The 14,605-nt window shown below is 39.4% G+C and overlaps 1 protein-coding gene across 1 annotated transcript in view; it reads left to right on the top strand.

Moving 5' to 3' along the window:
- The window catches only part of ncanb (neurocan b), a 470,747-nt gene that overhangs the window by 436,199 nt on the left and 19,943 nt on the right, over positions 1–14,605 (top strand). Inside the window, 1 exon segment of the mRNA XM_061888041.1 lies at positions 3,500–3,644. Coding sequence (XP_061744025.1) covers positions 3,500–3,644 — 145 coding nt within the window.

Below are 14,605 nucleotides of genomic sequence, written 5' to 3'. Positions count from 1 at the left end.
TTTATTTATTTACTAGCAAGCTGGTCTCGCTTTGCTTGACAGTTTTAATTCTAAGAGAGACAAAACTCAAATAGAATTTGAAATTTGAATATTTTAAAGACTTGGTCTTCACTTGTTTGAATAAATTCATGTATATTTTTACTTTGCTTCTTATAACTTTCAGAAAGACAATTTTACAGAAAAAAATACAACCTTAAAAATTATTTTAGGATTTTTAAACACTTATACCATTTTTTACCTTTTAAATTCCTTCCTCTTCTTTCCTGACAATTTAAATCAATGTTCAAGTATTTTTTTTATTGTAAAGAATAACAAATACATTTTAATTTAATTTTTAATTGTTGCTTCTGTTTTTTCGACGAAGAATATTTGTGAAATATTTCTTCAAACGTATGATTAAAATTCAAAAAAAATATTCTGGCAAATCTAGAAAATCTTTAGAATCAAGTGTAAATCTTTTTTTAAATTGTTTTTAATTTCTTTAAAAAAATTTGTTCTGGAAAATCTAGAAGAAATAATGAGTTGTCTGTGTTAGAAATATAGCTTGGTCCAATTTGTTGTATATTATAAGAAAGTACAGATTGGATCTTAACCTATTTAAAACATGTCATCAAAATTCTAAAATTAATATTAATCAGGAAAAATTACCAATGATGTTCCATAAATTATTTTTTTAATTTTTTCAAAAAGATTTGAATTAGCTAGTTTTTTTCTTCATTTTTTTCGGTTGAATTTAGAATTTTTAAAGAGTCGAAATTGAAAATAAAACTATGTTTCAAAATTTAATTGTCATTTTTTGCCTGTGTTCTCCTCTTTTAGACCGTTCAATTGAGTGTTTTTTTTCATCATTTATTTTCTACAAAAAACCTTCCGTAAAAGGAAAAAAAATGTACGACGGAATGACAGACAGAAATACCCATTTTTTTATATTTATAGATTTATTTATTAAAGGTAATTTGAGCAAATTGGCTATTTCTGGCAATTTATTTAAATGTGTATCAAACTCGTGGCCCTTCGCATTAATAAGTACACAAGAAGTAGCTCTTGGTTTCAAAAAGGTTGGTGACCCCTGCACTAGAGAAAAGCGCTATATAAATATAATTCACAATTCACATTAGTATTAAAACACAAACGAATATAAAACACTCTTTTCAACAACCCTAAGTGTCACGCAAGTGTAAAAAGAAATTCACCCACTTTGTCTCGTCACATACAGCAGCAGTCTAAGAGAAGCAACGAACCATTTGCAGTCATGTTGTTGTTATGATAGAATATACATTCGAACGGACACATACAGTTGATAGACAATTGCGATAGCCAATCAGATCACGACTTGTTGTCAGTAAGGCCGTCTCGCTGGCATTTACGCGTCCTGTGTTTGGATACTCACCGGGACCGTGAGCGGATGAGTTTGAGAACACATACGGTTGATAGACAGTTGTGATAGCCAATCAGATCACAAGTTGTTGACAGTAGTCTATTTAAGTAGCCTGATGTTAACGAGACTGTGATTGGATAATCACTTGTCATTCCAAAGTGAGTATCCAATCACAAGTTTCATTTCAGCAGGAAGTGTTGCGCCGTAGCCAGACCGGAATAGCAGAGAAGGAGAACAAAACATTGATTAGGTGGCAGATATATATGTGCAAGGCCATTTTCAAGAAGGATATTTAAAGACAAAGTACATCTTTGTGAGACGATGTCAGCCGACCCCGGAAGCCTTAAAGCCCCACTTTAGAAATTTCAGTTTTGTTGATTTTGGCGGCGCCAGTGGACCAAAAGGGGTAGTATTTTGCCAGAAGAAGACCAAATGTCCCGTGACTGATACTGACACAATGTCCGCTCTAATATTGGCACAAATATTCCATCTCTAATGGTTATGCTGATGTTAAATAACAGACACAATCAAGAAATGATCTTGGATTGTGCTACGAACGTGACGCTAAAATCAAGAATGTATTGGGGCAGATGCAAGTCCGAAACAAAGAAAGACCGGCGAGAGATTTTTTTCGAAGGAAGTAGTAGTGTGCCTCACAATACAATGGTCCTGGGTTCGATCCCCGGACTCGGGGTCTTTCTGTGTGGAGTTTGCATGTACTCCCCGTGACTGCGTGGGTTCCCTCCGGGTACTCCGGCTTCCTCTCACCTCCAAAGACAGGCACCTGGGGATAGGTTGATTGGCAACACTAAATGGGCCCTAGTGTGTGAATGTGAGTGTGAATGTTGTCCGTCTATCTGTGTTGGTTCTGTGATGAAGTGGCGACTTGTGCAGGGTGTACCCTGCCTTCCGCTGTGAAAACAGCTGAGATAGGCTCCAGCTCCCCCCCGCCACCCGAAAGGGACAAGCGGTTGTAAATGGATGGATGGATGGATGGATGGATGGATAGTAGTGAACCTATCAAGCTGGTGGCTATTTATTTCCACCACTCAAATTTCCAATAGCTAGCATTAGCGTCATCATTTTCGTTTGAGCATTGAAAGTCACTCACGAGTTTAGCAGTAATAAATGTTCCAAAATGGGTTCCAAAATTCTCGTCTTTGAGCTAGGGCCAGCAAGTGACACCCAGGTAACATTTATCCCGACTATTCTTTTATCTCTGTAAGCTCCGTCTTTTGTTTGTCTCCTCAGACAAAACTTTTCATTTCTTTGGTTGATTTGGATCTTTGGCAATGATCGCAGTAATTGCACGTAGGCGTTCTTCTTCTTCTTCTTCTTGTTTTCTGGCGTCACGTAGGTGTTCCCATTGACTTCCGTTTTTTTAACGAATGGGGAAAGCGGGAGTGGCGTACCAAAAAACTACAAATGTGCTTACTTGCTTGACGGCAAGTTGGCACATTTGTAGTTTTTTGGTGTTGCACCCTCCTCAATGTCGCTAAGTGCCAGCAAAAGCGATACAGACCCCGTCAGGCCATGACAGAGGTGTCATTCAACTTGTTGTAAGTTGAGGTATCATCCCAAAAGTTATAAAAAATAGTTTATGAAGGTTGAAAAATTACTTAGTGCTGCTTTAAATACTAAAAAACAATTATGTGTAGAGTTTATCTGTGGATGCTTGCTGAACTGTACATACGTGTTTTATGCAGTTTGAACTTTCTAGGTTTTGTGCAAATTTAGAGGCAGAAATGTTTGACCTGTGCTCAACTTTACATTCCACTGTGTATTTGGAATGAGTAGCACCAAACATATCAACAAGATCAGAGACTTTCGAGAGTCAATATGTTTTGTATGCAGAGATCTGCTAAAGTTCAATGTGAAGAGATGCCAGACGATGGTTTGTTTTTTGAATTTTCGTTAGGAGTTTTGTGTGTTTGGGGTGGAATAAACAGTAGCCAAATGCCAAAAAGCAGAGCATAAATTGTCTTGCATCCAAACTTTTAGACACATGGCATATTTTTTTGGATTTGTTCTCGCTTAATTCTCATAATGTTTCTGTCTATGGTTGAAATAATCTCCACAATTGTAGTTGAAGTTTCTGTTTCAATTTGTGTCCTGGTGCAGCAATACGAAAACTGGCGAGCCAACCAGCCCGACAACTTCTTTGCGGGAGGAGAAGACTGCGTGGTCATGATCTCTCACGAGAACGGCAAATGGAACGACGTGCCGTGCAACTACAACCTGCCTTACGTGTGCAAAAAGGGCACAGGTGAGGAAATTGATACAGGAAGTAGTAGCTAGAAGGAAACAAATCAAAATCAAACCTGCTTTTTAATTTTCATCTTTTAAAATCCTTTAAGCTCTTACATGGATCACTAAGAAAGTGGTGTGTTTTTATGTGCAAAGCCACCTCAAAGTGACAGCTCAGTTGTGCTTTAGGTGCTCTTGCGCAATACACTATTATAATACAAAAACCAAAACCAGTGAAGTTGGCACGTTGTGTAAATGATAAATAAAAACAGAATACAATGATTTGCAAATCCTTTTCAACTTATATTCAATTGAATAGACTGCAAAGACAAGATATGTAATGTTTGAACTGAGAAACTTTTTTTTGTGTGTGAGAAATAGTAATTAACTTAGAATTTAACGAACACAACGTCCACAGTTTGTGACGCTTAGCTGGCATTGTGATGATGCGGGTGCGTTCTATCGTTGATGCAGTCGGATAAAACACAGCGTGAAGGTAAGAAATGATGATTTATTTATACTAAAGAACAAAATAAGAACAAAAACACTTGCACAAGGCACTACAGACAAAACAAACAGAATTAGCATGGGAGCTAGAAAGAACGAAAAGCGCTAGCATGTGAGCTAAGGACAAGCAACGGAATAGCGTGGAAGCTCACAAGTACTAAAAGTCTTTTACCACAAGCGGGAGTCAGCGACGTAACCTGTTGCAACGAATACAAACTACACTGCGAGGAAGAATGAACAAAGAAAGCTGGCTTAAATACAGGGACGTAATCACAAGGCAGGTGAGCGTAAAAAACAAGATGCAGGTGACACTAATACGTAACTATGGCAACGGAAACAAACAGGAAGTGCCACCATGAACTAAGGAAGACAAATACTAAACACGATGTGAAACAAAGACGGAACCAAAACAGAATATGCCATGATCCAAGTAGCGGATCATGACACAGTTTGCAAAAACACTTTGAAATGTTCACTCGCCAGACCACAGAACGCTTTTCTACTTTGCATCAGTCCATCTTAGATGAACTCGGGCCCAGCAAAGTCGGCGGCATTTCTGGGTGTTGTTGATAAATGGGTTTCGCTTCGCATAGTAGTTTTAACTTGCACTTACAGATGTAGTGATGAACTGTAGTTACTGACAATGGTTTTCTGAAGTGTTCTGAAGTGCCCATGTGGTGATATCCTTTACACACTGATGTCGCTTTTTGATGCAGAACCGCCTGAGAGACTGAAGGTCAGGGGCATTGCCGCTTACGTGTAGTGATTTCTCAGACCGTAGATGGTGAAATCCCGAAATTCCTTGCAATAGCTCGTTGAAAAATGTTGTTCTCAAACGGTTCGACAATTTGCTCACGCATTTGTTCACAAAGTGGTGACTCTCGCCCCATCCTTGTTTGTGAATGACTGAGCATTTCATGGAAGCTGCTTTTATACCCAATCATGGCACCCACCTGTTCCCAATTAGCCCGTTCACCTGTGGGATGTTCCAAATAAGTGTTTGATGAGCATTCCTCAACTTTCGCAGTCTTTTTTGCCACCTGTGCCAGTTTTTTGGAAACATGTTGCAGGCATCAAATTCCAAATAAGCCAATAGTTGCAAAAACAATAACGTTTGAACATTAAATATCTTGTCTTTGCTGTCCATTCATGCAAATCATTGTATTATTATTTTATTTACAATTTACACATGTCATGTTCTGTGGTCTGGATTTTTTTTTTTTTTTCTGCTAGTTTTGGACTCTTTTAGTTTCTGTTTACGCTCCCTTGTTTAGTTTCCAGGACGACTTATGATTTTCACCTGCCTCTTGCATTCGGGACACACCTGTCTCTAATCAAGAGACCAGTATTTAAACCTGCCTTCGTCAGTCGGTCTGGTGATATTGCGAGTTTTCTTCACGCCAAAGTCCATGCTGCTCCTTCATGCCATAGATTCATGCTCAAGTAAGTTTTGTTTATTGTCCACAGTTCTGTCTTAGTTGTGATTTCGCCTCTGGCGCCTTTTTGTTTGTTCCTTTTTTGATATTCAAGATAAAATAATGTTTTTACCTGCACGCCATGTCCGTAGTAGTCCGTTTGGTTCTTGGGAAAACCATCCTCGCAGTAAGCGGCGTAAACCTCCAGGTCATGACTTCACTGGTTTTGGGGTTTTGTAATTCCACTGATGTTTAGATGACTTTTTGCACATTCCAAATTGGGGATGACAGTGTTAATCTGCAGACTTGGGCATGCTGAATCATTCAAGTCAGACTGGCAGCCTCATGCATCATTCCTTCATTCTGCCTCAGATTGATCAATTTTTTACATGTTGGCTTCAACTGCAGGTTAGGGTTATTTTAAAAATAAGACACTGGCAAGCCTTTTTTTTTTTTTTTGCTCCATTATTCATTCTGTCTTCACAGTTTGTTTTGAATGTTTTTCATGAGAGTGGGAGGAACATGAAGTTGTCCTTTTTGGCTGAATATGTACTGTATGTTGCAAATTTGCATGGAAATGGTACTCCGCAACTAAGGATTTTTACAGTTAACTAATTGTTTACCATTGTTTTTTTTAAGAATACAGCTATTCGGGATCCACACTGATAATCAGATCTCATTTGCAACTTCTTCCACATGAAAGAAAAAGGCTAAAACACTCCGACAAACAAATAAATGCGTTAGAGGTTTATGGGGTCCTCGGCTCGGCCTCACTTGAGTCGGCAGAAGACGATCAAACTTGACTATCCAGAGGTAGTAAAAGTTGTAACAAGGTGTCCGTAGGTAAAACTGTGGAAGGATCATTACCGTTGCCAGAAGGGAGCAGTGAGAAAGAGATGTCACACATTGGAGCTGTGGCGACGTGTCCCAATTTCTAATGAGCCCCAGAAGGGTTGAGGGCAGGCTTGGTACACGTGGAGTTCAGTGTCCCACAGTGGTCTGTGGTCTGGCAGCGGCGCGTCCTGACGGTTTCCGCATTCCCCTATCTCAGAACATCCTCCGAACACACCTTGGATACCCAACTCGCCTTCTTCCCAAAGAATGAAAAGGAGGTTTAATGTCGGACAGTTTGGCTGGGAGGTTGATAGTCCAATCAGACTCCTCCGAATCGAATCTAATAGACTAGTCCAGGGATCGGCAACCCAAAATGTTGAAAAACCATATTGGACCACAAATACTAAAAAGTAATCTGTCTGGAGCCGCAAAAAATTAAAAGACTTATAAATGTTTTATAATGATGGGAACACATGATGTAAGTGGCTAATTAGCTATATTAGCCTACTATCGAAATAACTATGTGCCGCAGGCTGACGCAAATCTTTGTTGACAGAAATATAATATTTATTCCACACATGTATAAAACATAGGAAAACATTAGTAAAACTTCTCTGTGGAGGGGGGCGTGGCATGCGGACCTGCAGCGAAGTGCCAGGACCGGCTGCGAGATCAGCATGGGGGAGGAGGAAGACCCCCATGCCTTTATTGAAGTTCCCACCCAGGCAGCCAGCGCCTGCTGGATTTGGCCTTGCTAGGCCATTTGTTGGCGGACCGCTTCGAGCTGCTGCTGGTTGGCTGCTGTCACAGCTACAAGCACGCTTGCGAGAGCCATCAGGGGTCGGCCTCTTCTGCCTCTGGTGGTCCGACTATGTTGGGCGCCAAATTGTGGAGGTTTCTCCCCCTACGGGTTCTTCAGACCACCAAGCACTAACATGACAGTCTCGTTCAGGCTTACAATACTGTTTTATTTTTTCAATAAGTTGTCTTGCTTTTCAGTAATTGGTTTGTGTTTGCCTGTCTCTTTTTCGCTCTCGCTCTTGCTCCAACTGCAACCAACACCTCTCTCCTCCCCGGCTGCCTTTTAACAGAGCGACAGGTGATTAGATAAGCAGGCCCAGTTGGGCCATCTACGCACCCGTCCCTGATCTCGCAACCGGTCCTGGCACACCCCGCATAGCTGCAGGTCCTCAGGCCACGGCCCCCTCCACATTCTCAGAGGGTGAGATAACTCCTGGAAATGACTGTCTTAGAATGGTCAAAGGTATAGATATGTGTCGCCAAGTTTAAGGAAACGGCAGGCCGTCTTCTTCTAATGGATTTATGACAATCTTTGCAAGCTGGGTAATGTTTGCTGTGGTCTGGAACAACATGGCACACAAACAACTATCAGAAATGCAGCAAATATTAAACACGGATAATGTGTCATGAAACAAAAATGAACTGAATACGCAGAGGACATACCATAAGTAAAGGAAATGAAATTAGCTCAAATATAGCTACAAACAAGGCATAATGATGCAATATGTACATACAGTTAGCATAGATAGCATGGTAGCATAGATTAGCTTGCAGTCATGCAGTGACCAAATATTCCTGATTAGCACGCCATAGCAAGTCAATAACATCAACGAAGCTCAACTGTGTGCATTCACGCACAGTATAAAACGTTTGGTGGACAAAATTAGACAAAGAAGGAGTGGCATAAAACACGTCTTTCTGTGGTAAGGTCGGAAAAAGTTGTACATGTAAAAAAAACTGTTGACTCACTGTCCACACAACAGAGAGTTCAAATGCTGCTGAAATTAGCAAAATGGTGCTCACTAAATACTCCCCTCAGTGAGGTACAAACATATTAAACAGTGGGCTTTTTAGCAATTAGGAAGGTTTGTATAATGTTTGTCCTCCTACAGCAGGGGTGTCCAAACTTTTTCCACAGAATAATTTAAGCATGCTGGGGCCATTTTGATATTTTTCATTTTCAAACCATAACAAAATATATCGACTCTTTTGACTCCTTATGGCTCCTGGGGAACATAGAGGGTCTCAGTCACTAAATGTTAAAATAAGTGCTTTTTCTGTCAAAGACAACTTTGGTTTTTATAGTAAAACTGAAATATGCCGTATTTAGATAGATAGATAGATAGATAGATAGATAGATAGATAGATAGATAGATAGTACTTTATCGATTCCTTCAGAGAGTTCCTTTATTAGCAATTAAAGCCTTTAAAGATCAATAATGCAGGACACCATTGATTTTAATTATTTAATATTTTTGAGTAATCACAGTGAAAAGTTAAATAAAATCCTACTAAATATATTTGAGATCCGAAAGGTTCCCCACTCATAAAGTGATACATTTTTATTATTTTTTTTTTATTTTTACTTTTAACACTTAAATTTCAAGATCAACTTCTGATATATCTGTCGATTTTAAGTTCGAACTATTATTTTATTTGTTTTATGCTCTTTTGTCAAAACGTTGATGTTTTTATATGGCAACCACACAACATATGCAATATTTTTTCCGCATAAAACATTTTAAAGTGATCATTTTAAAGTATTAATTCATTATAACATAGATTTTTCTGTCCTTTTTTTTGGAGCAATGGAAAAAAAAGACAAAGACAAAAGGAGAGAAAAAAACACCCTGCATAGCAGCTTTGTGTCAACATTGCCACTTTTTTTCATTAGATTTCACCTCATTCCACTTTTTTTAAATGTTTTTTTTATTTTTGCAATACTATCAATTTTGCAATTTTTGCAGAATGTGTGGGGGGCTGGTAAACGATTAGCTGTTGGCCGCAAATGGCCCCCGGGCCGCACTTTGGACACCCCTGTCCTACAGAAACCACCTTAAAACAAAACAATGTTCACCCCATTTTTTTTCCATTTCCATACATTTTTGAAAAAGCTCAATGGAGCCACCAGGGAGCGTGCTATTATGTTGCTCGTTAATAGCCTCACTGAAATTTGGTAGACCAAAAAAACTGTTTTAATTGCACAAATCTGCATTTTTTTATTGTCTCATAAAAGGCTCACCATAGCATACAACAAATCACACTGACATGTTATGAATAAAAAGGCAAGATATTGCATTTTAATGCAAAGTGTTGCGCCATATCTGATGCGTCCTGCTCACCTCTGACCTTAATCAGTCTCTTACAATCACTGCAACCTTTTCATCTGCCCACACTTGCTGGGAAGCTGCTATCCGCTGTCGCTAAGCCTGTGTAACGTGTTGAATTAACGGGGAAGCTTGTCGGCTCCACGCTGAGCATCCTCTGCCTGATTTTTTTAAGCACATTATCCATCGGCCAGCTCATCAAAGACCCACCAGGGGGAAAGAGGGAGCTTGAACGTTTCATCAGTCCCCATGATGATTTGGGTTCAAGATAACTTTTCTCCTAAAACGTGTTAAAAAGTAGGAATTAAAAAATACAAATGCATAAATAAATGAGAACATTTGTATTATTAATACAACCTGCAGGCTTTTTACAACACTCAAAACCAGTGAATTTGTCAAAGTTGGTTGGTGACGAACCCCAAGGTGCATAGAAGGAGGCAGGCATTGAGTGAGAAAACATGGTTTTAATATAAACAACTAGAACAAAACCAAACAAAGGGTTTAAACCAGGGGTGTCAGACTCAAATACAGAGTGGGCCAAAATTTAAAACTGAACAGAGCCACGGGCCAGGGTTGAACAAATTAACCTTTTAATAGGGACCCAAACAAGTTTCGCATTGAATATTGAACAAGCAAGGCTTATATAACTTTATAGTGACATGTAAAATCAAGTTTTAAATAATAATCATAAAAAAATATCAATGGCATATCAAATGAAATTTAAATAAAAATTGAATGCCTCTTTTCTATTTGCAGCCCTCTGAGGCAAATATCAAAATAAACATTTTCCACAGGCTAATAATAAATTTGCAAATAAAATAACAATAAAAAATTAATCAAACATTCAAGCCTTGAAGTAGCAGGAGAAAGTGCATGAGTAAAACATTAATTATTGTGTGGGGGTATATTGTAGTGTCTCAGAAGAGTTAGTGCTGCAAGGGGTTCTGGGTATTTGTTCTGTTGTGTTTATGTTGTGTTACGGTGCAGATGTTCTCCCGAAATGTGTTTGTTATTCTTGTTTGGTGTGGGTTCACAGTGTGGTGCATATTTGTAAGATTGATAAAGTTGTTTATACGGCCACCCTCAGTGTGACCTGCATGGCTGTTGAACAAGTATGCGTGGCATTCACTTGTGTGCGTGTGTGTGTGTGTGTGTGTGTGTGTGTGTGTGTGTGTGTAAAAGCCGTATATATTATGTGACTGGGTTGGCACGCTATTTCTATATAGGAAAAGCGGACGTGACGACAGGTTGTAGAGGACGCTAAAGGCAGTGCCGTTAATGCACGCCCCCAATATTGTCGTCCGGGTAGAAATGGGGAGAATTTCGGGAGAGTTTTTACCCCGGGAGATCTTCGGCAGGGGCACTGAAATTTGGGAGTCCGGGAAAATCGGAAGGGTTGGCAAGTATGAATATTAGTGGTGAATGCGGTTTTATACAGTGGCACCGCCGCTGTATAAAACCGGCGGGTCAGCTCTAATGTTAATTTCATATTGCCTCAAGGGTCAAATGAAATTACACGGCGGGCCCGCGGCCCAGAGTTTGACACCCCTGGTTTAAACCAAAAGTGCGCACGTGGGCGGATAACAAACAAAAGGCCTAGCGTGGAAGCTAACAGGTATCTAGCAGGAAACAGAAAAACTGGAAATAGCTAATGGCTAACAAGAAAACACAAAACCAAAAAGCTAGGACAGAAAAAACTACAAATAGCTAACAGGAACAGCTTACCGCCACGACAACAAGGACAAACTATAACATGCTTCCCAAGAATATAAAACAATTCTTCTCAACAAAAGAAGAGAAATATAATCTTAGAGAAAAATGTAATTTAAAACATTTGTACGCACGTACCACACTTAAGACCTTTAGTGTATCAGTATGTGGAATTAAATTATGGAATGGATTAAGCAAAGCGATCAATGTACTAAAATGATCCACTTGAAGAAACTCTTCAAACTGGAAGTGTTTACAAAGTACAAAAAAGAAGAACCACGATAAACATTCTGATTTTACTCACCCATTCATTCATTCTCAAAATAATCTTACTTATCTCATCGTATGGAATAAAACATACTTCACCAATTATTTATTTATTTATTTTTAGCGTGATTACTTATGGAGTATACATTATGAATACATTGAGAACAGGAAGTGGAACAAAAGTTTTAGCAAGTGTTATGTAAAGAAAAGGGGTAGGATTAAATGAGCTCTGCTTCTTCCTACTCCTTTTCGAACATGTTGAAAAGAGAAACTAGAAATTTTGATGTATCATGTTGTATGCATGCATGTTCCAAATAAACTCAAACTCAAACTCAAATAGTAGCACGACAGGTAGTAGCTGTAATGATGACATCGACAAATCACTACAGGTAGCAACGACACAAGAGCGACAATAATCCAGCACTGACTGGAGGACAAAAACAGACTCAAATAGAAGCGGGCTGATTGACCACAGGTGTGGCCAGGTGCCAATCAGCCACAGCTGAGGGGAAAAAGCGCTCAAGGAGAAACACAGGAAACCGAAAAAATAAGAGCGCTGACAGGAACTAAAAACAGGAAATACCAAACACAGAGGAAACAAAGATAAATGCAGAGGAAAAAAACTAAAACACAGTCAGGGGAAAGCCTGACAGAATTTGGCACATTGTGTAAATGGCAAATAAAAACAGAATACAATGATGTGCAAATGCTTTTCAACTTATATTCAATTGAATAGACTGGAAAGACAAGATACTTAACGTTCGAACAGGAAAACGTTATTTTTTGCAGATATTAGCTCATATGGAATTTGATGCCTGCAACATGTTTTAAAAAACTGGCAAAATAGACTGAGAGAGTTGAGGAATGCTCATCAAACACTTATTTGGAACATCCCACAGGTGAATAGGCTTATTGGAAACAGGTGGATGCCATGATTGGGTATAAAGGCAGCTTCGATGAAATGCTCAAACAAGGAAGGGGCGAGGGTCACCACTTTGTGAACAAATGCGTGAGCAAAGTCAAGTGGAGTCATACCAAAGACTATAAAAATGGGACCCATTACCTCCTTGTTTGGCACTCAGCATCAAGGGTTGGAATTGGAGGTGAAATCACCAAAATGGCTCTGCTGACTGCTCCCCTCACCTCCCAGGGGGTGGAACAAGGAAATGGGTCAAATGCAGAGAGTAATTTCACCACACTTCCTGTGTGTCTGACTATCAGTGGTAGTTTAACTTTAACTTTAAATTGTCAGACAGTTTAAGAACAAAACATTCTCAACGAGCTATTGCAAGGAATTTCGAGTTTTCACCATGTATGGTCTGTAATATCATCAAAAGGTTTCAGAGAATCTGGAGGAATCACTGCACAATCCCTCAGGCGGTACTGCATCAAAGAGTGACATCAGTGTGTAAAGGTAATCACCACATGGGCTCAGGAACACTTAAGAAAAACACTGTCAGTAACTACAGTTGGTCGCTACATCTGTAAGTGCAAGTTAAAACTCTACTATGCAAAGCCAAAGCCATTTATCAACAACACCCAGAAACGCCACCGGCTTCGCTGGGCCTGAGCTCATCCAAGATGGTCTGATGTAAAGTGGAATAGTGTTCTGTGGTCTGATGAGTCCACATTTCAATTTGTTTTGGGAAACTGTGGACGTTGCGTCCTCCAGAACAAAGAGGAAAAGAACCATCCGCATTGTTCTAGGAACAAAGTTCAAAAGCTAGCATCTGTGATGGTATGGGGGTGTATTAGCTCCCAAGGCATGGGTAACTTACACATCTGTGAAGGCACCATTAATACTGAAAGGTACGTACGGGTTTTGGACCAACATATTTTGCCATTCAAGCAACGTTATTATGGACGCCCCTGCTTATTTCAGCAAGACAATGCCAAGCCACTTGTTACAAAAGCATGGCTTAATACTAAAAGAGTGTGGGTACTAGACTGGCCTGCCTGTAGTCCAGACCTGTCTCCCGTTAAAAATGTGTGGCACATTATGAAGCTTAAAATATTACAACGAAGATCCCGGACTGTTGAACAACTTAAGCTGTACATCAAGCACGAATAGGAAAGAATTCCACCTGAAAAGCTTCAAAAATTGGTCTCCTCAGTTCCCAAACGTTTACTGAGTGTTGTTAAAAAGAAAGGCCATGTAACACAGTGGTAAAAATGGCCGTGTGCCAATTTTTTTGCAACGTGTTGCTGCCATTAAAATCTACGTTTCTCAGTTCGAACATTAAATATGTTATATTTAATATCTTAAAAATTAAGGTCAATGAAACTTTACATTTACTGTAATAAAAACTTTGATTTATTTTCACAACTACATTTTCTGTCTTTGTCGAAGAGTACATCCGTTCATGTGTGTATATTTAGATGTGTGTGTCAGGATTATTTGTTTTCGAACTCCAAAATGCAGAGATGCAGGCAGGCATGGAATGTGAAAACATGATTTAATTAAATACTAAGACAAAAACAAAACCACAAGGGTACAAACACAAAGTGCGCACGAGGCGGATAATCAAACAAAATGAGCTAGCCTGGGAGCTAGAAAATAACGAACAGGAGCTTAGCGTGGAAGCTAGCGGGTAGCGAACAGGCAAACAGAAGTCATACTTGTATAATGAAAAATAAAACGGAAGCAGGGAACAAAAAGCAGTAAGCTACAAACATCAACTGAATATAGCTTACCGCTACGCTGCAAAGACAAGGTACGACACGACAGGAGCGATAACACATCACAAGAGCGACTAGACGTGACATCGACAAGACAATACAATGATCCAGCAACTGACACAAGACAAAGCAGGTACAAAAAGGAGCAGGCTGATTGGCAACAGGTGTGGCCAGGTGCCAATCAGCCGCAGCTGAGGAGGAACACAGCACTCAGGGAACAAGGCAGAAAGCTGACAAAATAAGAGCACAAGACAGGAACTAAAGACAGGAGATACTAAACACAGAGGAAAATAGACAAATGCAAAGGAAAAAACAAAAACATAGACAAACTGTCAGGGGAAAGCCTGACAGTATGATTTAATATTCATAACGATAATTCTCCTTTAGAGTTCAGGGAATTTTTTCATGGTAGATTAAGGTTGGTGGTCAACAATAAATAT

Source organism: Nerophis ophidion, linkage group LG26, assembly GCF_033978795.1.
Source record: "Nerophis ophidion isolate RoL-2023_Sa linkage group LG26, RoL_Noph_v1.0, whole genome shotgun sequence".
NCBI lineage: Eukaryota > Metazoa > Chordata > Actinopteri > Syngnathiformes > Syngnathidae > Nerophis > Nerophis ophidion.
This window is presented reverse-complemented; position numbering and strand designations above follow the sequence as displayed.